This window comes from Crocodylus porosus, unplaced genomic scaffold, assembly GCF_001723895.1.
Source record: "Crocodylus porosus isolate Cpor-Errol unplaced genomic scaffold, CroPor_comp1, whole genome shotgun sequence".
In the NCBI taxonomy this organism is placed as follows: domain Eukaryota; kingdom Metazoa; phylum Chordata; order Crocodylia; family Crocodylidae; genus Crocodylus; species Crocodylus porosus.
This window is the reverse complement of record NW_017728886.1, coordinates 205126857-205149041: the sequence shown is the minus strand read 5'-3', so window position 1 is coordinate 205149041 and position 22185 is coordinate 205126857. Positions and strand designations below refer to the sequence as shown.

General features: G+C 41.1%; 1 protein-coding gene across 2 annotated transcripts in view; it reads right to left on the bottom strand.

Moving 5' to 3' along the window:
* Positions 1-3724: 3724 nt before the first annotated feature.
* SDCBP (syndecan binding protein) overlaps positions 3725-22185 on the bottom strand; it is a 19008-nt gene continuing 547 nt past the window's right edge. Inside the window, exons 2-9 of one of the 2 annotated variants that reach the window (XM_019548408.1) lie at positions 17745-17810; positions 14408-14486; positions 11954-12063; positions 11447-11611; positions 9841-10016; positions 8611-8782; positions 5729-5820; positions 3725-4490 (exon numbers count right to left, since the gene is read on the bottom strand). In XM_019548408.1, the coding sequence (XP_019403953.1) occupies positions 4436-4490; positions 5729-5820; positions 8611-8782; positions 9841-10016; positions 11447-11611; positions 11954-12063; positions 14408-14486; positions 17745-17795 (900 nt within the window). In that variant the 5' untranslated portion in view covers positions 17796-17810 and the 3' untranslated portion in view covers positions 3725-4435. The remainder of the gene's footprint in view (positions 4491-5728; positions 5821-8610; positions 8783-9840; positions 10017-11446; positions 11612-11953; positions 12064-14407; positions 14487-17744; positions 17811-22185) is intronic. The other variant, XM_019548418.1, reaches the window with a different exon arrangement.

Sequence of the window (22185 nt, the reverse complement as noted above, 5' to 3'; positions counted from 1 at the left end):
GTGGTCTGTAGTCGACCCCCACCATTAAATCTCTTTCCCCTTGACTGCCTACTCAGATGGAAGAAAGAGAACTTCAAACGTAAATGTTCAAGCCAGTTTTCATGAATAGACGTGGGATACAGGAGCATATCAGTCTAGGAACAAATCTTTGTACTCTGAGGTCAGACAGCTCCAATTACTACTATTTAATAGTCTGATGAGATTTTTAACTCCCTACACACTTTTTTAGTTAAGGGACATGGATTTGAAGTCTTGTTAAAAAGTTAGCTTCAGTAATTAGTTACCCCTGCCTGCCTTTTAGTATGTAATTAAAGCCACTTCAGGGTTTTGCTCTTGTTTTCAGTGCATCTGGCACATAAAACGAGGCAAACTAATTGTATAAAGAGAAACTGATGCTCATGTACACTTAATGAAGTTATAAATAAATAAAAGTAGCCTCTAACTGGTGGCCAAAATACTGCCCATGGGTCAGATGCAGCCTGCCAGGCACTTTCATTCAGCCCGAAGCAATCCCCAACAAATTGCATCTCACCCAGCCCTTCTGCCTATGAGGGTGGGAACGAGGTACCCATGTGTACACCCCCCGCAACCATACCTTGTGGGTGGAATGGTCTTGGGCAGCCAGCAGTAGCTTCCAGGCAGGGCTGCTGCTGCTGCACCTGCTGGAGTCACCCCCATTGGAACCTGCTTGGCTTCCCCAGCTTCCAGATCTCCAGGCAGCAGGTGGGGGCAGTGGAGCTGCAGCTGCAGCTGGATGGAAGGAAGGAGAGCAGTGCATAACCCACACCCAGGGGGACAGGCTTAGAGAGGGAGGCCAGGGGTTGTAGGGACCCCTCACACACTCCCCCACATGGAGTGCAGCCCCAGCTGCCCACAGCAGCAGCAGCAGGCAGGGGGCTCAGGGTGCTTGTGGCAGAGCACAGATCCAGCCAGTGCTGTGTGCAGGGGCAAGGAGCACAGCCTGCTCACCACTCCACTCCGTGGCATGTGCCTGCAGTTCCTGCACTCAGTGGGGGAAGCCCCACACTGCAACCAGCTGCCTTCCCCACCTCCTGCTGTGCAGGTCTGTAGACTGGGAGTAGAGGGAGCCCTGCCTCCTGCTTCGCTGCAGAGACTTCCCCAGTGTGCGTGTGTGGGAGCTGCAGCGCAGTGCTGGCCATGAGCACCACAGATGCTCCCCGCCCCACCTTCTGCTGCTGCCAGCAGCAGCAGGGGCCATGCACCAATTGAGGGAGTGCGTAAGGGGACACCCCCACTGACCCTCACACCTCTACCCTGTCCCTTAATGACACCCCAATATACCCTATGCCCCCCACCTCCCACCATACATACAAGTGTAAGACTTTATTTTTTAATTATGCAATCATCTCTATATACACTACACAAACCATAACAAAAATATTTTTTGTAATACAATCTGTCATAGCATTTGATTTTAGTGTATGAGTTGTTTTTTACTTCCAAGATGGTAGCCCTCCTCCCAAAAACAGTATTTGGTGGGAGGGACTTCTGGTGGCACAGGTCTGGGGATAAGGGGTGGAACTTCCAGTCCCAATATGGCAATTGGGGGGCAGAGCAGCTGTCAAGGGATGGGGCTACCCATGCAGCCCTTGACTGCAGCCCTCCAGCTGAAAAAATTACCTGCCCCTGCCCTAACCCCTGACCTTTGCCAGCAGAAGTCCCTCCCCTTGCCCCCCAGAAGTACTTCTTGGAAGGAGTGCCATTTTAAAACTGGAAAAAACCCAAATCATATACTAAAAATATCAAACTTTATAACCTATTTTATTTTTAAAAATATCTTTGTCCCGCTGCACAACGCAAACTTGCTTACATATTGAGGCAATTGCATCACAGCTCAAAATTCAGTCTTAATCTTGTATATTGTGGGGGGCAGGGGTAAGGGAGTATACAGCTGGAAAGTGGGTCTGTGCGTGGTGGGGGCATTCGAGGGTATGGTGGAGGTGAGGCATGTGGGAAGGCATCAGTGTATAAGGGGGTATGGAGGGTGGGTGGGCTGTGGAAGGATGTGGGTGTGTTTGGGGGTGGGATGTGCGTGGGTGTGTGTCCAGGGTTGGGGCAGTCCTCAGAGTGCATGAATCCCTGAAGCTGCATGTGATGGCAGCAAGCAGGGCTTTCTCTGCCTGGCCCCATAGCATTCAGTTCCTGTGCTCCCACCCAAGTCCCTGGCCATACATGAGGCTGAACCCACACACAGCCACCACCTGGCCCCATAGCTCCTGCCCTCTTGCAACATGCAAAGCACATGGATCTCCCTGCTCCTGGGCCCCTTGCCCCTCACCCCCAGAGGAGTTCCTGGTCCCAGCCTGGTAGGGCCCATACCTGGCAAGGCCCACATGGGTGGAAGATGGTAACAGCCACAGGGTTGCCAGGCAAAAGCTTCAGCCAGACAGAAGTTTCTCATCTCTAAGGCCCCCAGGCTGGCTTGGTGGTTGCTTAGCAACCAGTCGCACCTCCAGCATGGAAGCACCAGCATGCAGAGGGGCAGCGAGGACCAGTGTTTACAGTGGGCTTATGGAGGGGCCCTGTGGGCCAGATGGTAGGCTGCATCTGGCCCATGGGTTGTATTTTACAAGCTCCTGTGCTAGATGGCTGCAAGTCCAGGGGGAGAGATAAAAGGCTTCCCCGCACTGTACCACTTAGATGGTTCACCCCCCAAAAAAAAATCAACCCTCAGATCCTCTGTCCAGGCATGCCCCCCCCCCCCTCTTGGATCACTGCCCTGCTACCCCAATCAGCCTAAGAGTAGCAGATGCAGGGGCAGCAGCAGCACGCACAGAGTCCCCCCATCCTACCTGCCCCTGGGGTCCCTCCACCCGACACCACCCTTGCACAACCAGATTCAGCCTTGGCCAAGTCTGCAAACTAAAGGAGAGACAGAAAGGAAGGGGGGGTTGGAGGTGACATGGAGCCACCATTGCTTTCAGGCTCATTGGGGGAAGGGCAGTTATTTGGGGGTGGAGGGGAAAATCTAGGGGTTTATAGGAGCCAGCAGCAGGGGGAGGACTCTTCCTCTCTAGCCTTCACTGCTTACAGAGTTGGGAAGCAGGGCAGGCATGATGATGTGCAGCCCTAGCCACATCCCTGCTTGCAAGCCCTCTAGTGGCTCAGAGCAGTGCACATTGGAGAGGGTATTGACCCCAAACATGTGACTGACAACAAGCACTAGTTAACCTTAATACAGACTAACATCCCTTACAGTTAGCATGTGGTAATTCTAACAGTAAATCTCAAAGATAATCCTCAACTGAAGTGGCACACCTTTAAGTGTGATCATTCATGTATAAGTGCTCATAATATGATCCAATCGTAAATGTGTCATCTCACCTTTATTAACCTCTATTAATGTATTTTAAAATTTCAATCCTTCTCTCAAGGGTGTCAAATTCATCCAGCCCCATGGGTTGGAGGATAAGTGGCTCAGGGCAGCTCTATCAGCTGGATGAAGCCCATGGAACTGGTCCTTCTCCTCCTTACTCCCCTCTTACCAGATCTGGTGCCTGCTCCAGGAGCCATACTGCACAAGTCCACCCATGCCATGCAGTCCTGAAGCACCTAGGGTAGGCACCCCATGCTGCACACATCCCAAGCCCTGCCTCTGGAGCTGGTCTGGCACATGCCATACCCCACATGGGTGTGCTCAGAGCCAGAGGCTCTGCTCGCCCTATACTTGAGACCCTTACTATATCTAACATGCACACCAAAATACTTTTAATATGATTTTATTAGGTTAATCCTGAACTGTTTAAACATTAGTTAAGGCGACAGAATTTAGTCACATTTTAGAGTTACATTTTGTAAAACAAGAGCAGTAAAAAGATTCCAGTACAACATAATCAATTTTTATCTGTACAATGTTCCATTTAAAATGCTTATTTATGGAATGATGCCAATATTAGCTACACTCAGTTTAATTGGCATTCTTCTGTAAACAATACAGAAAAAACAAAACAAAAACTAGCACTAATAATCATAACTCTAATATACTATTCCAAATATATTGTTGCAAACCGAAAGCTGTAAAAATACTTATTTGTTCAAAAAAGAACATAAAAAGCACAGCAATAAGTTTCAGATAGGAAATGACTAGATCACCTAAAGAAGATTACAATTACTTTCCTTTAATTGAAATGGCTTCTCATAATAGTAATATGAACCTAAGAAAGAAATCAGAACATGATTAGTTTCACATGTGTAAAACCAGCATAAGGCTACAAAAGGCTTACTTTTTTTCACGAACCAAGATAACATGTTGAACTGTAATATTCCCAGGCATAGAATATAATGCAAATGCTCAATGCAGCATATCTATTTTGGCCTCAAGAAAGGCTCATGTGCAGAATACAGAATTCGCTGAGTATAATAGCCCAAGTTTAGATGAGTGCCTATTACACAAATGAATACATAATTGCTCTGTTTAAACTTCAGGGATCGAGTGATCCATCAGGCTTTTCATAATGTTGGATGCCATCCTAAAAGAAAAAAAAAGTAGTAACTTTAGAACTTCTAGACTTTAAAAAATAGTTTTATTGTAAAAGTATTTTCTAGTTACTTTGTCTTAGCACTGAAAATGTTTAAAAACAAAGCTTTGCAGAGACAAGCTGCTGTGTCACTACCAAGTGACCATACAATTTACCCTTTGTTCCAACATGTATATTGCTACAGAAAGTAATATTTATATATGAAGATAGGAATGTTTCTTCAAGAAGATGTATTCTGCCCCATGTAAACTGCTACACAACCACTAAAGGAATGTTTTTAAATACTCAACTTCCAAATCTGCCAATATGTAGCTAGAACAGGCAGAGTGGTTACTTACAGGAAACAGGTGGCAAGAATACCACAAGGAAAAAAGACAAAAAGCTTGGAGTCGGGCCTAGAGAATAATTTGTATCTAGATGGTCATGAAATGGCAACACTGTATTCTTCAGAATTAAACCTAGGTTTTCAAATGAGCACTCAGAACCCACAACTTCACTCTCAAAGTGTTAAATGCGACATGTATGGAATATAATTCTTGTCAGGAAACCCATTATATTAACTGTGAACTATGTATTAAGACTGAAAAATTAACAGATTTTTTTGGGGGTCTTGTTTTGTTTTTGCTACTGAAGAAATTTCAAATTCTAAAAATGGCCTTATTAGTGAATTCCTTTCAACCTGTACAATGCATTTAAGCACACTTAAATGACAGGAACTTAAACAAAAAAACAACAGAAAACCCACAAACCAGAACCCCCCTCCCCCACACTATCCAGTCAAAGAGTCAATTTCAGACATACAGTTTTTCACTGGCAATGATGATCCTTTTTTGTTAGATATGTGTAAAGCTCTCTCAACACTGCGAGTCACAGCATGACTGACTGAAGTGAAATACAGGTCTCGGGTTATTTTAAAACCACTCCAAACTGAGTGTTGTATAGTTCCCACTTTCCCTGTGAAGTTATAGTCTTTTCTATCGGAAGCTTTTAAATGGTTTTGCTTTCAAGAAATTCTCCTGCCTTCTTAAGAAAAAAGGATCTGGAATTCTTCTGTAGATTAGGGTTACTGAATTCTTAGTAAATATTTACCAAAGAGTTTTGTTGCAATATGCTCAGTGTGAAAGAGCCGTTTGGTATCAAGTGAAATCTAATGTATAAAAATACATTTATGCCTCAGTTACTCACAAGTTTCCGGGGAGATTTTAAAAGTGTTAGTTTTTCTTGCTTACCTCTTAATAATGTATTCATAGATGTGGGAAGGCATTACAGTAATGGTCACCACATTCCCAGCTGTTGCCAAGATGTCTGCAACCTGGGGGTCCTGTAATTAAAAGAAAACAGGAAGCCATATTAGTTACTTCCCTGAGATGGCAAGTATTTTTTTTAAACAGTAGCAAAAAGCTGGACAGTCCAAGGCCATTTTGCTGTTTTTGCAGCATTCTTACTAAACCAGGGCTGTTAAGATTGAGGAGAGGGGAAGGGGCTGTCAGTTTATCTCCATGCTGAAAACCAGCATAGATTTGGTCAAGTTTCTGCCAAAGGAAGTTCCATAAACCTAGTTCATCTTTGTGCTCTCTCCCCTATGAGCTATAGTAATGCACTCATCTCCTGTTCTTTGATACATATCTAGTTAAAAATCGCCTGTCCTCAAATAATGGGATCTAACTCAGAGTCACACAGCCCTATTACTCAGTTTCCTCTTGCACTGAACTGCCAAGAAGCAATTGATTATAGGGCTTCAAGTAAAGCATAGTCTAATATTACAGCATTTTGCGTGTGCGTGCGTTTAAGACCTGCCCCCCTCAACCAGCCACACAACCGCTACAGCTACTAAATCTTCAGATGCTTTTTTTTAAAATGTACAGCCCTAACTATTAGGATTTTCTAGATTACTTCAGTTTCCAAGTGTACTTAAGCAGTAGTCTCCAGTTAGGTTCTGTGACCACTTGCAACTGTATTTGCACAGCTTGGTGCAAGTGTTCGAAATGTTTCTCAAAAGAGAAACTCCGGAAGGATGTTCTGTGCCCAACAACAACCAGCTAAGAGCTAGTTTGGGAAAAGTATAAGCATCACCTCTATACAGCTCTGCATAAGTGGACGTCAAGAAACCAGAACAGAGCAAAGGCACTAATAAATGTTATGGATCACAGAGCCTCTGAGCAATGGGGCTTGTAGTTGAGCAGGAAAAAAGTCTCAACTATTGAGTCCAGCCAAGGCATCCGCACCAGATTAGTTCTTCAAGGTTCACAAAGACTCAGAGCCCTTTCCCTTTCTTATCTATAGATTTGTAGGAAAATTTGAACTGTACTCATTGATTAGACTGTATAAATTTAGGTGTATAAATAAATGCAGATGTGGAAAGAAGGCGTCTTCAGCTGCAATTGCTAACGTAAGTTTTTACTAGTCTGTGAAAGGCATGTGGAGTTCTGATCAAATGAAGGCTTAAGTCCTAAACTGTTAATACTATGGAAGAGGTGGTGAATAACATGGGGATAAGCATCTGATAGCGATAGGCCACATTAAATACAAAGCAATACATTGCAAAGTTCATGTTCTTGAAACCCACAAATGGTCATCTTTCTCCACAGGAAAAGGAAGGAAAACTTGGGCCAGTGCTTGATATGAGCCTATATATTGTGAAGCAGAGAATTGTTACATTGTCTATTGTCTGAAGGATAAATTTGTTGCTTGAGGGGTCTGCAATACACAACCTATACCTCTCCAGGCAGGGATGACTCTTGGAAGTGCAGCCTCCATGAGCTTTCCCCTTCCTCTGCTCAGCAGGATGGGTTCTTATCCCACAAGCGAAACTTATCACAGCTCAAATGCAGAGAATCATGACAGGGGAGCTCATCTACCCCAGCGGAATCCATTACAGTACAAGCTCAAGTTTTCCTATGAGGATGGTTCAAAGCAGGATGCAAAATTAAGAATCACTACAGCTGATCAGAGCGGTGGCACCCTTTGAAATAAAAGCTATAGCAAACAAACAGCTATGTGGGACCACAAAAGGTGCACCAAGCTTGAGCTATACACTTGACAGTTGTTCACAAACCCTCAATTATCAGAGGGCTGCGAACCTAGCCCACACAGAATCTGGGTTCTACTGTAATTCCTCTCAGCCTTCACTGAGGCCACTGTGGACAAAAGAACCAGAGTAATAGTCAACTAATTCCTCATTTTGTGATAGGATCATTTGCTCAAACCATTTCTGCTTGTACAGGCTAACCTACAAGGTCTCTCAAAGAGCTAATCCCCCATGCTGTAGCTTTGTAGTCCACTTCCATCTCCCCCTTCTACAACTACCCTGTTCTGGAGGTCCACAAGGAGTGCTTACTCCAACCTGAAGACTCCTCTTAAGTGGAGAAGAAAGATTATTTTCCTTTTCTTGTGGTTGGCATACATCTTTGAATAAAATGAAAGGATCTACTTATTCTAAGTTCAGCATAATTTGAACAGATTGACAATAAAGAAGAGTTTCATACCACTGCATCTGGCTACAAACATACACAGTGTATTACTTAGTTTTACAATTAGACTATAAAGCAAGAAGTACAAAGAACCCAAAGACATCTTTCAATGCCTCCTGGAAGAGGGAAGTGGGAAGATCTGGTAGAATGACTCAGGATCAAACTGTAGTCTAGTCAGATTTATTTGGTTATTTATTAAAATATCCCCAGTCTTGGCACCAGAAACTCCCTGAAAATTCAAACTCTGGATTAGCACATTTAAAAATTTACAGGGAAGAAATGACAGCAAAAAACTTCAAGGATCAAGCAAGCTTATAACTAGCAACCAAGAGAGCCAAGCTAAATCTACCAAAACAAGGGAAAACCTGAAAAAGGTGGGGAAACATGTCCACTTTCAGTAAGTACGGTTTTCCTGACTCCCCATTCCTCCCACAATGACAGAGTTGTCACATTGCTAAGCATCTAGTACGCCACTTTCAAATACCTTCTCTGAACTTTTAAAAATATCTAGTGTTACCATACTGCATTTAAAAAAAAAAAAACCAAAAACACACAAACAAACAAAAAATCAAAACAAAACACCACCAAGCAAAGAGTCAAGGTGTTGTAACATACTTTTTAGAAAAAAAAAGTTACTTTACCTTCAATCCAATTACATTCTGGCCATTAATTTCACATATGTTGTGTTCTGTAAGCAGCCCATTTCTTGCAGCTGAACTGTCTTTTACTATTGAAGTTATTTTTCCATTTTTGAATATGAAGCCAACATGTCCTGTGCTGTCCTTATGCATAACAATAATTCGTTCAAATGGCCTGCAAAAAGCATATTCATACACACTTGTTTACAATGTAGACGTATTCAACATGCACAGAACAATTCTACAAGGAGATTAGAGTTGTATTAATTTCTACAAGGCTTTATAATAGTTGTTCAGGATTATTTTTTTTAAATACCAACCACAATTGCAGCAGCAGAGCAGCATTTTTTCCACCTGATTTGTCTTTGCCTCATGTCCTTTCTATAGTAGTAGTTACTCTACCTTTTTCAGAGAAATAGTATTAAGATTAAAGGAATCTGAATACATTCCTTTGATCTATCAAACTTATAAACTGACATTCAACTTTCAGCTACCCATTCATTAGTTTTGGCCTGTACTTTCCTGTGTTACAGGTATCCCACCCTCTAATCTGCACATTTAAATGCATTTCTTTTTTAATAGAACTATCTGGTATCTTTTCGGGGGATCCAGGACTTAAACATACAATGCTGCACAGGCTTAACCAAAACCCACACTTAAATGAAATGTAGTTAGAGTAGTGCAAATTTACTGTTCAGACACTTATTTTGATTAAGCAGAGATGTGCTTCTGTACTACGCTGAATACAAAATCTTTTATTCAAAACAAAAAAAGTGAAGACTTTCAGTCAGTACCAAAATACTGTGAACTCAGACATTAAGGTAAACATTTTTTGCCCAGACCCCAATCTCCCATCTCCAGTGGCTGTCATTAATGTTCAGAACTTTGATCTCAAAGCTAGGAAAGCAAAGGAATATCTCTTAAGATGCCCGTTTTTAAGTCAAGTGGCCCAGAGATAAGGTATCAGTACAACTGACAACTAAGATTTGTGCAGAACTAAGCAATACTTGTGTGCAATATAAATTTACCCTTGCCAATGAGTGTTTAAATAGATTAAAATATATCAAGGAAGTGGGAAGTTTGACATGCTTGAAACCTATTTGGACAGGGACAATCTTTGGTTGAACCATGGTTAGTACAGAGCAACCATGAGCACAGGCTCAGGGGGACACCTGATGCTACAAAAACACAAATAAGGAACAATCATTTCCAATTTTTAGTTAGCAGTCTTACCTGTCACGCACAATCATTGGAATTCTCTCCCCAGAAGCCTGTTTGAGAACTTTGTGGGCTTTATCAGAGCTCCACCCTGCACAGTTTTCACCACTGATCTGCAGAATTTGGTCCCCAAACCTCAGACCAGCAAGAGATGCTGGAGAGTTAGCCTGTACTAACTGGACAAATATACCCTAAGTGCAAAGAAAAACATTTTTCATTATTCTTCAGTAGGACAGAAACAAGGATTTCTTGAAGCCTTTTAAAAAAACAAAAACTCTTTTTTATCAAATAAAGCTACATGCACAAGTTGAACAAATTCTTTATGACAAATATTTTCCTTTTAACAAGTAGGCATGTTATCATAACTAGCCTAACAAGAAAGTTACAAACACTTCTCAGTTTTCCTCAAGGTTCACTTGGAGTCTCAGAAGCTTTCTTACTGTGAACTTTAAACTCTTACTTGAAGATGGAAAGGCAGCTAAACTTTTAGCAATGAACTTTAAATATCTGGAATACAGTGTGTTAGCATACAAGTCTAAAAATTCAGCACCAAAAGAAAGGCTTTTTTTCCCTTCTCAGATTCCATACTATGGATCTTGTCTAGATATGTAAACGACTGGTATTTATGGAGTTTTTTCTGCAAAGTTTACAGCTTCCAATTAAACTTGCTTCCACTTCACTTGAGAGAAACTCCTAAAAAGCATGCCTACTTAAACTCTACCCAACTAGGACACATAATACTTAACACTGGTTCAACTGAATCGTTGTAAGGAACTTTAGGATTTTTCTATCCTTCAAGGTGTCTCTTACTCTGAAGAGAAGTCCCGGGGCCTTCTGAGGGAGACTGGAATACACTTTTAGCTTAACAAGCCTTAAAAACAAAACCTGCAATGTACTTTGAAACCACAGATACAATTATTCCCTCTTGCAAATCACCCTACACGTTATCAAGAGCGCCATGCATCTTTTGTAAGTGGGAACAACCAGAAGGCAGTGAGGAAAGTTTAAGAACTTATTTGCAATTAGGTTAATTACAAATGGAGAAGAGAAAACTAGCCTGATGTTACTTTTTGCAGATAGATGAGAGAAGAGCTTCACTTCTTACTACACTCGACTCTTTTCTCATCAGCAGTACATACCAGTAGTCTAAACAGTCTTGCAACTGGTAGGACACCAAGAATTTGCACTGCAATATGTCACCCAAAATTTATGCTGGAAGACTAGAGTGACAGAAGCTTAGTAACTTGTAGTAGGTTTTGTAGCGAGTGATTGAAGGGTTTTCAGCACTCTATGTAAGGACATACCAAGAGTGCTTTATGGGTGCTGCAAACAGATACAAGTACTACAAAAAGCTAACTACTTCTATACATTTAAAGAGAAGCAAACAACTTGAGACAAAACATTCATTTTGTACCACTTCAAATCTCTGATCTTTTGGAGTGTTAGAATAGAAGAATATTACACATTAGGTAATTTAAAAGTTTACGCTATATTGCAATACAAAAATATACGCACCATCTGCAACTCCACAATAAAACTGTACAATTATCCTACTACTGATTAGTGAAATAAACACTAATTCAACCAGTTGCCTACAGAAGCACCACTTCAATATACTTACATTGTCTACAGATTTAAGGCGAAGCCCAATTTTGCCGTCCTGATCTTTGCACAAGATTACTTCACGGAGGCCTTGTTTAATTTCTGCTCTGAGAAGTCCAACATCATTTCCTGTTACCGGGGCCACCATATAATTCACAGTGGAAGGCCTTGTTACCAGCTGCTGCTAATTGAAAAAGCCATGTTATCAAACCACTTAATCAACAACTTATCAGAACAATACAGGCAAGTCAAAACAAGATCACATTTATAACCAGGTGAAATTCAAGATGCTTTATAATTAAGTTTCTGATCAATAAGTTAAATTTTGCAAAGAACTCTCTACCGAGGACTTGGTAAAAAGTAAGCTTTATAGATAGAACAGACACAGCTATTCATTAAACCATCATTAATTTGTACAGAAGCATAATACACTAATTAAAGCTAATACATGGCAGTCTACTTTTAAAAGACAGGAAGATCACTTAATATCAGTGTCATAAACTAAATTTACTTGAATAATACCTACACCCTGAGACTGTGGAGCAGCAGTCACTTGCAAGTTTCTTTGTATTTCTTCTTCATTAAGACTGAGGCCCATGTATTGAGAGAGTTCGGGATAAAGTCTGGGATATAAGCCTATAGAAAGCAAAGATTTATTTAGTAATACAATGATTCACTTTTTACTGTAAGAGATAGTTTTGAAAAAATGGAGCAGCTGTAAACTTGTAGTAAATGCGAGCAAACATTTGTTCCCAAAAATACTAAGGAGACACCATAACTAATCTAATATTTCATCATAAAAAGCCATGTGCGTTAAAGCAACAAACCATGGCTTTGAAAATATATACAACACCACCCATGTGGATCTCGTTTTAAGATACTTAAGTCACTGTCAGGCAAGCAACTGATTTTTCCCCTGAAATATTTCCTATAGAATAGTGACTAAAAAGCCCGCTTTGAGAATGTGATAGTGTAAAGAGCGCTCAGCAAAGCTCTGGGAGGTTCCATGAGGTTTGTAGGGACATGGCTAAAATTATTTCATAATTACCAACCCCTTACAGAACATGAAATAGTAATCTGGCTCTGCAGGGTAAAGAAAACTGAACTTAGAAGTAGACATGCCTAGATCAGCTTAAAGAGACTGATAAAAAGGTGACTACAATGAAGAACAGAGAAAAGAATGCAGTCAACGATTTTTGGCAAAAGGGTTTTAAATAAGTGAAGTCTGCATTGTGCTGCTCAAGTTGCGAAAGTTTTCCATTAAAAAAAATTTCATATATAGTCTTCTCCTGCTGCAGGATTTCCTGTGCTTATAGGGAGTACACTGCCCCTGGCAAATGTCAGAGGCACTAAGTCAACGTGCAGGCCGTTAGATACAGTGATCTCAGGTCCAGATAAAATATAAGGTCAATGCATCAAACAAAAACGACAACAAAAAAACCCCAAAAAACCCAAAAAACAAACAAACAAACAAAAAGGCTAACTGTACCTTTTGTCCTCTTTCTGACCTTTGGTTACACCACCTTGTGCCTTTCTTTCTCCTAGCTGAATTTCCACAATACTTCAATAGGAGTACTGTTACACAGGTACTGCATCCCAGGGCTTGGACTATGAGCAATGCATATCCAGTTGGTTGAACAGAAGTCACATCACCAGCCCTCTTAAACTTTCATTTATATATCAGTAGGAACAAAGCATTAAAAATTAAGCCCTAGGACAGTCTACATAAAACTCTTTACAGTCTCCTGACAGTAAGAGATGAGCAGGCCTAGCCTTTCCAGGCACCCTCAGCAAGTTCCAATTTCCATTAGCTTAGTTCTCCAATTCCTCCCCCCCAACAACTATGAGCATGTTTTATACTGCTATAAGACCTTGGGAACAAGAGCAAAAGGACTTAATAGATGCAGAAAGGTTTAAGACCATTTATGCTTCTTTGAGTGATGGAAAGATGAGCTTGTGGACTAAGATACCCCAATGTACTCAACAGGGCCAAGGTGGCATTTGTAAGACTGATTCCAACAGGACAGAGTTATAGGCTGCTCAATCTAAGGTAGATAATATTGGGTTTCTTCATCAACATGTTCTGGTTTGCACAGTGAAGCCTTTTCTTTACTTGTGTTAAATAAAAGAAGAATAGATGGCTTTGAGGAAAAATGCGTGGGTGTCAGCTAAAGAAAGACTAGTGCCAAGGTCAGTGCCAAAGCATAATTTACCTCCTCCAGTTGGAACCAATGGTTCTATTGACTTTGTTGGTCAAACAAGTACCAGTCTGAGTTGATGCTGATGAAAGTGTAAACTGCTAGTGTTTTCAGGCCTATATACCAATCATGACTGAAAACTATTTAAAGACTGACCTCACGCACAAGGTCCATGCCTACTTGCAAGTGGGAAACACACCAACACAAGATGGCAGACAGGTTTTCATACCCAGTAAATCTTCCATTATGCAGTCTTAGATATGACACCCCTTCCCTTCACCAAAGCAACATATTATTTTCAGAAGGTCAAGGATTTATACCACACTATTCCACCTTTCTTACCTCAATAGAAGGATGGACAAGAAATTCTTGTCACGATTGTAAGCTCCAATTCCCAAAACATTTATTAGTTTAAAGTTATAGTACATTAACTATTGGTAAAATTAGTTACTTGGCATGAGCTTTCAGTGAGGGATACGGATAGAAAGGTTTTAGTTAATTCTCTCCTTTTTTTCCCCTTAAAATAAAGAATGTCATAGTTACCCTCCCCCTCCAGTAAATGCAAAAAGTTGCAAGAGGAATGATCTTGCAGAAGGGGTAGGGGTAGGAACGAGGAAATTATTTTTATTCTCTGATATCCTCTAAACTCCCATTTCTATTTTAGGCTGTACTTCACATACCAGAAATGAAGAGAGAGAAGGGGAAAAAAAGATTTCTTTTGCAAGATTAAAGAAGTTTCATTCTTTTCCAAAACAATGTTTTGTGCAATAAATAAAACTTACTTGCATCTTGAGGAATGGGTGCCGAGGCTTCAGACAAAATTGCTGGATTAGCTGGGTTTGAAGAAAAGGCAGTCTGGGCCTAATGGGAAAAAAGTTGTATGATTTTGTACATAAAGCCTATAGTCCTTACTGTGCATTTTAGAGTTAAATGCTCACTTTTAGATATCACATTACACTTTGTTGTTAGAGATCTTGGGATTAATTCTTTTTCTTGAAACTAAACAGTTAATGGTAATACCATGCGTTGTGTCCAAAGTTCTCTCTCACACGATCATAAAATATCTTTCCTATAAAATCATATAATGACTTTTCAAAGGGAGAAACAAGAACAGAGACAGGTAGCTTTTTATTTTTTTTAAAAAACTGTAATCAATTTAACTTATCGAAACCAAAAGTTATAAATTAAGACATTTATAGTGGATAAATAACTTCTCATCTTGAAGCGACATAAGCAGTTAAAACAGTCTTTGAGGATCCAAGTTGTACCTTATAAAAAAAAAATCTGAGCAATTTTAATTTATCAAGGTTTTTTTCTCAGTTCAATGAAAGCCAGTTCTTGAAAAGTCATCCCACAATCCTGCATGGATTTCAAGGATTATTTGCAAACCAACATGTCATAATAATACTTAAAGCCCTGTAAATTGCTTAAGAATTTATTTAGAAGTCTAGGTGCTATAGCTTCCATTTAAAGAATATGAACCTTTTATGAGTTTCATATAAAATATACATGAGCTTCATATAAAACTCAAGAGAGGTGGCAAGGTATACAGCAAATGCCCTCAAATAAACTTATATTAGCATATCACTCACAGAGACAGGAGATAGGATAAGCTTATTTTTAAGTTTTAGGGTAGGGCTGTCCAACTTTGAGTAGCTGTGGGTCACACTTTCCCTTTGTTGACTCCCCTGCAGGCTACACGTCTCCAGCACCAGGGGAGAAGTGGCAGGAAGTCAAACTGGAGAAAGGACTGGGGGTCCAGAGACCTTGGCGCCCAGGGAGAAGTGACAATAGCAGCAGCAGAAGGCAAATAGAGCGAGGCAGTAATGGCCAGGGGAAGCAATCCCCACACCTATGGGAAAATGTACGGGGAGTTAAGTATGTAAGAACTGTGGGAAGCCCCTGGGTTGCATGTTAGGCACTTGTGGGCTACATGCAGCCCACTGGCCGCCATCTGAACAATGCTGTTTTACAGTATTTCCTTCCTTCCTTTTCAGGTTTTCCATTCTTTTGGTAGTTTTGTAGACCCCGTTTTACTCACAAACTTGGAATATATGCCATGTATTACTGACTACTTCAAAAGGCATCTTGAAATTATAGTACTGACTCAGTTGGCTGTTCTGATATTTATAAACAAGGCTAAAAGAGGCTCCTCAGACATCCATTTCAACATATTACATGATGATATAAAAACCAAATTTGACATTAAGTTGACCAAGCTACTTCATGTTTCAAACTGGAGTAGTTTAAAAATTAAATGATGACTTAATAATAGGATTTTCTCAACAAACGTGTAATGAATGGGGTTAGAAGAAACTAGCCTATATCAAATTAAATACCAACAATAATTTTAAAAAAAACAGTGTCAAATCTATGGAGGTTATACCTCCCTGTTTATTCCCATTGCTCAATTCACCCCTTTAATGTTTATTCATTTCATAGATTTCACGGACATTAGGGCTGGAAGGGACCTTGGAAGATCGAGTCCAGCCCCCTGCCTCAGGGGCAGAAAGTCAGCTGGGGTCACAGGATCCCAGCAAGATGAATGTCCAAGGAGTCCAGAATAGGTGCTTGCATCACCTCTGGAAGCAGTCTGTTCCAGGCCCTGGGGGCTTGGACAGTAAAGAAGTTACCACCCCTTATATACTTATAGGCAGCCACCAGGTCCTTCCCCCCCCGCCCCGCTTACTAAGACTGGAGCGTTAGACCCTTTCTTTACCCCCGAAAGAAAGGGGTAGAGTTCTATGCTCAAATAACATAAGAAAATTCAAATACTCATTCATATTTCACTGTATTAACACTAATTTATTAACAGGAGCTATTGTTAACAATCTGAAAACAAACCTGGTAGAACAAAGATGCTTCCAAGTATTAAAGACCCACCATGCTATAGCACAGGCCAACTTGTAGTATCGAAAGGTCTTTATATGGTCTGGACACTAGGCAGCATTAAAATAAAGCTTTCCATAACACTAGGGCTGCTTACAGACATTAAACCTCCGCTCCGCACCCCCCACCCCCAAACAAAAGGCCCTGATAAAAGGCACTTTAAGCTTGGTGTGTTCCTGCACTGAGCCCAGAGCATGCTCAGAAAAGGCAACACGCTAGTTGGACCCAGCTTGCCCAGTGTCTGCATATATCAGGCACTTTAGTGGTGTTTTTATCCAATAGCTGATTGAATCAGCTTTAAATCAAAGTGCTAAAAAGCCCCACTGAAAAGCTTCATACAGATGCTGTGGATCCAAATCAAAGTAACATGCTGCTTCTTCCACTAAAGCATGTTTTTTTTGTTTGTTTGTTTTGGGGGGTTTTTTGGTGGTGGTGGGAGGGGTTAACATCTGCAAACAGTCTAGATTCAAGAGAATCAAAGAATCATTTCACCACCACTTTCAGTGATAAAGAGCAGTCCCCTTTCATAATATTAGAAATCAATTAACAATTAAAAACAGAAGATTCAAACAATAGTTAAGATTTTAAATTATGTCCCAATCTGGCTCCCTTGGGTTAGAGACCAGATGTTGGACATATACATGTTCTGGTATCTTGCAATAATCTACTTTGAAATCAAAACTTCAGGTAGAAGAAAGCAATTTGGCAGATATTAACTCCTTTCAATAATAAAATGCACTCTGAGTGAGACTACGTGCATGGACACTGACCCAAAAGTTGAATAATAAGATCACTTTTGTTCTCTGAAGACTGGCAGTTTCTTTTTAGTAGCTTACAAAATGTTCTGATTTAACCTTATCAGTCAGCTTCAGACTCACATGACCAGAGAAATCCTCAACTGGGTATCAGTGTACAAGTAATGGAGTTAAAAAAGCAGAACCAAGTCATTTGGATCACATGGAAAGCATATTTTGAAATATGTGAGCGTAACAGTTGCATGACAGTTTTGTGGGGTGGAAGGGTTAGAGGTGGGAGGAGGTCTACTTAATGTCAAAGAACGGGGAGCTAAACAATTGTTCTACTGCTGAAAAGTGATGATTTAGTCATGGAAAACTGGTTTTAACCCATATTTTAGATGGGGGTGGAGGAGGAGGAGAGGAAAAAGCAATGTTATTACTACTTCAGCTGTTCACTAAAACAGATCTAAAGAGTCTATACATTCCACCATACCTGAATTACTTTGTCCACCTTCAAATCTTCCAGGGAAGGATAGAGCGACATTTTTATGCAATTTCACTAAAGAAAACAAATAAAATCCAACTTAGCAACTGCACACTTACAGCTAAAGTTTTAGTATGCTTGTTAGCTTCTACCTATTAGAAAAGCTGATGTTCAAATACTTATGAGACTCAACCATGCTATAGAAGAAAGATAAAGCCTTTGACTGATTCCTGTTGTTTGTTTAAAAAAAAAAAAAAAAATGTATTTAATGCCCCACTTCACCAATCCTGTGCACTGGCTCCAAGGCCATTCAGGATTGTACCCCAGGCTGTATATGAATACTGGAGCCAGCACACGGGGCTATCCAGCAGGGTGCCACACACAGCACACACCCTATGCCAGTGCCCTGTACTGTGGGCAGCACCCATGGCAGTGGGTCTAGCCCATGCACTATAGGTAGGACAAGCCCCGGAGCTGGACCTGGTGCTGCGGATGCTGCTCACAGTACAAGGGACTAGCATGGAGCATACACTGAACAAGGTGCCCCACTAGACAGCCTCATGCATTGGTTCCAGTATGGCCCTATCCAGACTGGCCTTGGAGCCTGAGTGCAGGGTTGACCCAGCACAAATCAACCCCCTGTGCCGTGAGCAGCACCAGATCCAGCCTATATGCCAGACTGGCTCTACATGCAGCATCTGTCCAAGACCCACACATCAGATCCAGTCCACAGAACCCATGTTTGACACCCCTAAACTAAAGCATTTGAACAAGTTTCACTGGTTAAGTTCAACTAGTCAACAATTCATTGATAAAAGAACTGGCTTTTATTATTCATTAATGCCAATATAAACCATATTAATAGCACCAAGTGGTTTTAAATCTGCCAGAATTTGACAGTTGAGAATGATAGTGAGAAACTAACACAGGCAGTTAGGTCCCTTTTGTACAGGCTACCCCTTGACTCATGACATGATACAAAAGAAAGATTATAGACTTAGAATCTCACTTTACCATGCATCACCCCAAGGGATCATATGGAAAGTAGTCGCAGTAAATGCACTCTACCTTCTCCTGGAACTGGGTGGCAACAGGCCAGGGAAGCACAATTTTTCCAAGCCCCATGTATCTGAACTCCCACTGAAGTCAATAGGGGGCTCCACATAAGAGTAATATAAACTTTGTCCCTAAAATTGTATTGGTAGTTCTTTAAAAGAAAGCAATTTTTAAATGAAATTAGGAGTAGGGATAGCTATGGAGCCTATTGTTCCACATGCTGTTTTCAGCTTTGGAATGATTCCCTCTCCTCCCCACCTCTCCCTTGTCAGGTGGGGAGGAGTAAAACGGCAAAAAATCAGTTTCATTTGGACTGTCTATTCCAAGTAAATCTTCCTGCTACTTATAAAACTTATGCTTGTTTTAAACAGATTTGCAAATCAGTTGTTTATGATAGAAACATGCACCCATCTTCAACAATATATAAACCTAATTATGCACTAAGAGAGTAGTTCTCAACTACAGGTACACATACCCTCAGAGGTGCTTAAAAAGGTCATAAGGGGTACGCAAAACCAATGTGGCTGATAAATGCCACATGCGTGTAGCCTCAGTGCAGCACACAGGTGGCCAGGAGCACAGCCAGGTCAGGCTGGTAAGTCTGTTGTGAGGGAAGGGGCATGCAGGGGGCAAATTGAGGCCCCAGCAGTGAGCAAGGGAGCGGGGCTGGGGCAAGCACTGCTCAGCTGGGGTGGGGTGCATGATTGAGCTGCAAGGTGGGGAGGAGGGGTCCGCTCCTGCCATTATGTGCAGGGGGTGTCCCAGGATACGAGTATGGGATGAATGGCAGGCTGCTGCTGCGGGCTGGGGCCAGGGTAGCACTGGGCTGTTCCTGGCAGGGGTGCTAGACCAGGCTGTGCTCTGGGCAGGTGGTGGCAGTGCTGGGAAGGGAGGCTACAGTGAATTCTGGAGTGGCTGCAGCCCCTCTCATAGCTCCCCTCCCAGTGCTGCAGCCTGGCCCAGCCCCAACTGGGACGAGCCTAGCGCAGCCCCAACCCTAGCCCCAGCAGCAGCCTGCCCCACCCCACATGCAGATCAGGGGTCACATGCCCCCCATGCCCTCCTGGGGTGCATACGGTGGTGGGAGCTGCCCCCCCCCACCCCCAAATGAGCTGCTCACAGCTTCATCCTGCACTCTGCCCTGGCTGTGAAGCGTCTGCCTCTGTCAGCCCCACTTCTTCCCTTACTGCCTGCAGGGGCCTTGATCTGCCCCCTCCCAATAAGAAAAAAATATAAAGTGGTACATGAGCTGAAACTGAGACAAAAGGGGTACACTTCATAAAAAAAGGTTGAAAACCCCTGCACCAAGACAACAGACACGCTTATGTCAATGTCAGTGAAATCCTTTCAGCTTCTTTTATCGCTCAGTTAACTGCTTGACAAAGCTTGTCATGTGTTACTTTAGCTATTTCTCCGGAAGCTTGATTATAGTGCAAAGTTTACATATTATGTAAGAGGATATCAGAATAATAATATATTTTAAAACAGTGATTATGTCAAAAGCTTTTAGTAGGTGCTCACAGTTACGTTCAAAGCAAGGTACAGGATTGATCCTACTTTCAAATAATGTAACTGTTTTAGTTGCACTGGATGCAGCTCAATATTAAAGACCTTAATTACATTGAGCAAGGAAAAGGATATGTTAATAGTTTAGAAGTCAGGCTTAAAACGAAAAAAACCCTAAACAAAAAGGTAAAATGCAATGACACAGGTTTTTGTTCAGGAAAAGTGGGTAAGATGAACTAAGAGACCCAATCCTATACAACATACTCAGCAAACAGTCTTTTGGACTCAAAATATTACTCATGAATTGAGACATAAGGACTTGTAAAATTCAGGCCTCATTTAGATTTAGAATACATTTTAATTTAGAAGAGATCTTCCAGACTCCACACAGCTAGGCTCTGCACGCACATTAGCAATTGGAAAGAAATATTTTTTAAACTGTAACCATAGATTACTTTTGGTTTGCAGACTAACTGTTGGACATCTGAAAAGTTCTTAGGGACACACTATAATTCTCCACTTGCTAATCCACATTAGCAGAGGCAATATTTAATATCAAAATATTACTGCAAAAAATGTATCAGGAAGAATATCTCAATTATAACGAGATGGTTCATACACACAGAAGGATGGGAAAGTGGCTTTAAGTGTGGGGGAGGGGGAGGAAACTGTTGGAATGAAATTTACACTCTGGAAGTATAAACTAGACCCAAAGTCAGTGGTTTGTAAATATATTTGCAAACATTTGCAATAATGTACCAAAGATGAGAACTTTAAAAATAAAACAAGACCACTGGATATCAGTAACTACTGAAGAACCAACACATCTTTAGAACTTGGGCAAGTAACAGAAAATATTACCAAGGAATACCGGTATAATAAAAGGAGCATTATCGAGTACTGAAAATTGATTTGAATAAGGCAATTTTGTTACATCTTTAGTAGTAACAGGTATTCCAATAACCTGACATCTCCAATTATGTAAATAAAAGTTATATAAAGGGTGCAATTTTTAATAGTAAACCACAGAGACAAAAGTTAGCCTAGACAAAAATTATATTATTCTAGGAAAGGGATCCTTCCCTGCCATATGGGTCAAGTTTATAGAAGGTCATCTCAGTCTATTACTTATATATTTTGCATAAAATAGGTGATACAAACTAAAACAAAAGTAAACATTAACAAGAGTTGAGGAACAGGACCAGGTAAGAGAAAGATGGTAATAATCACCAGCAGCCCTAGAAAAGCTCCTCATTCATACAGACTACTTGATCCTTAATTCTGATAATCTTTGTCTGGAGACTGACCTCTAGAGAAATTTTTCTCTCGCTGCTTTTCCTTTTCTATGATCTACTTGGGGAGAACTCTACATGGAGGAACAGAAGTAGGACACTGACAGCAAATCACATGTACAGTTCCATTTCCACTGGCTCAACAACTACTATCAAAAATGATATTTTCCCTAAAAGATTAGTTACTAGTTCAAACTTCAATGCAAAGAAACCCAGTTAGACTGGAAAAAAGAAAGGCTTCCAAGAACTAGCAAATTCACTAGCCTCCTACATTCTATCAAAGCAATATATATGTATTAAAGATGTGAAGCCTGAATGTTTGAATTGTCACTTTGCCTACAAATCCAGGGAGCTTTTTCCTCTACACCCAACTGCTTTTTCCTCTAAACCAACACAGCTATGGCTTGGATACCTACCTACCCACACACGCTTATATGTATATATACGCACAAATACAAGCACATACACACAAAATAAATTGCCCTGCAATTACAGAGATTTATCTTGTGTGTATGTAGTTGTGTATATACACATATAAATACAAAATGTGTGCGTATGTGTGTGCGCACACACACACAACGTTGTGCCGTTAGTGT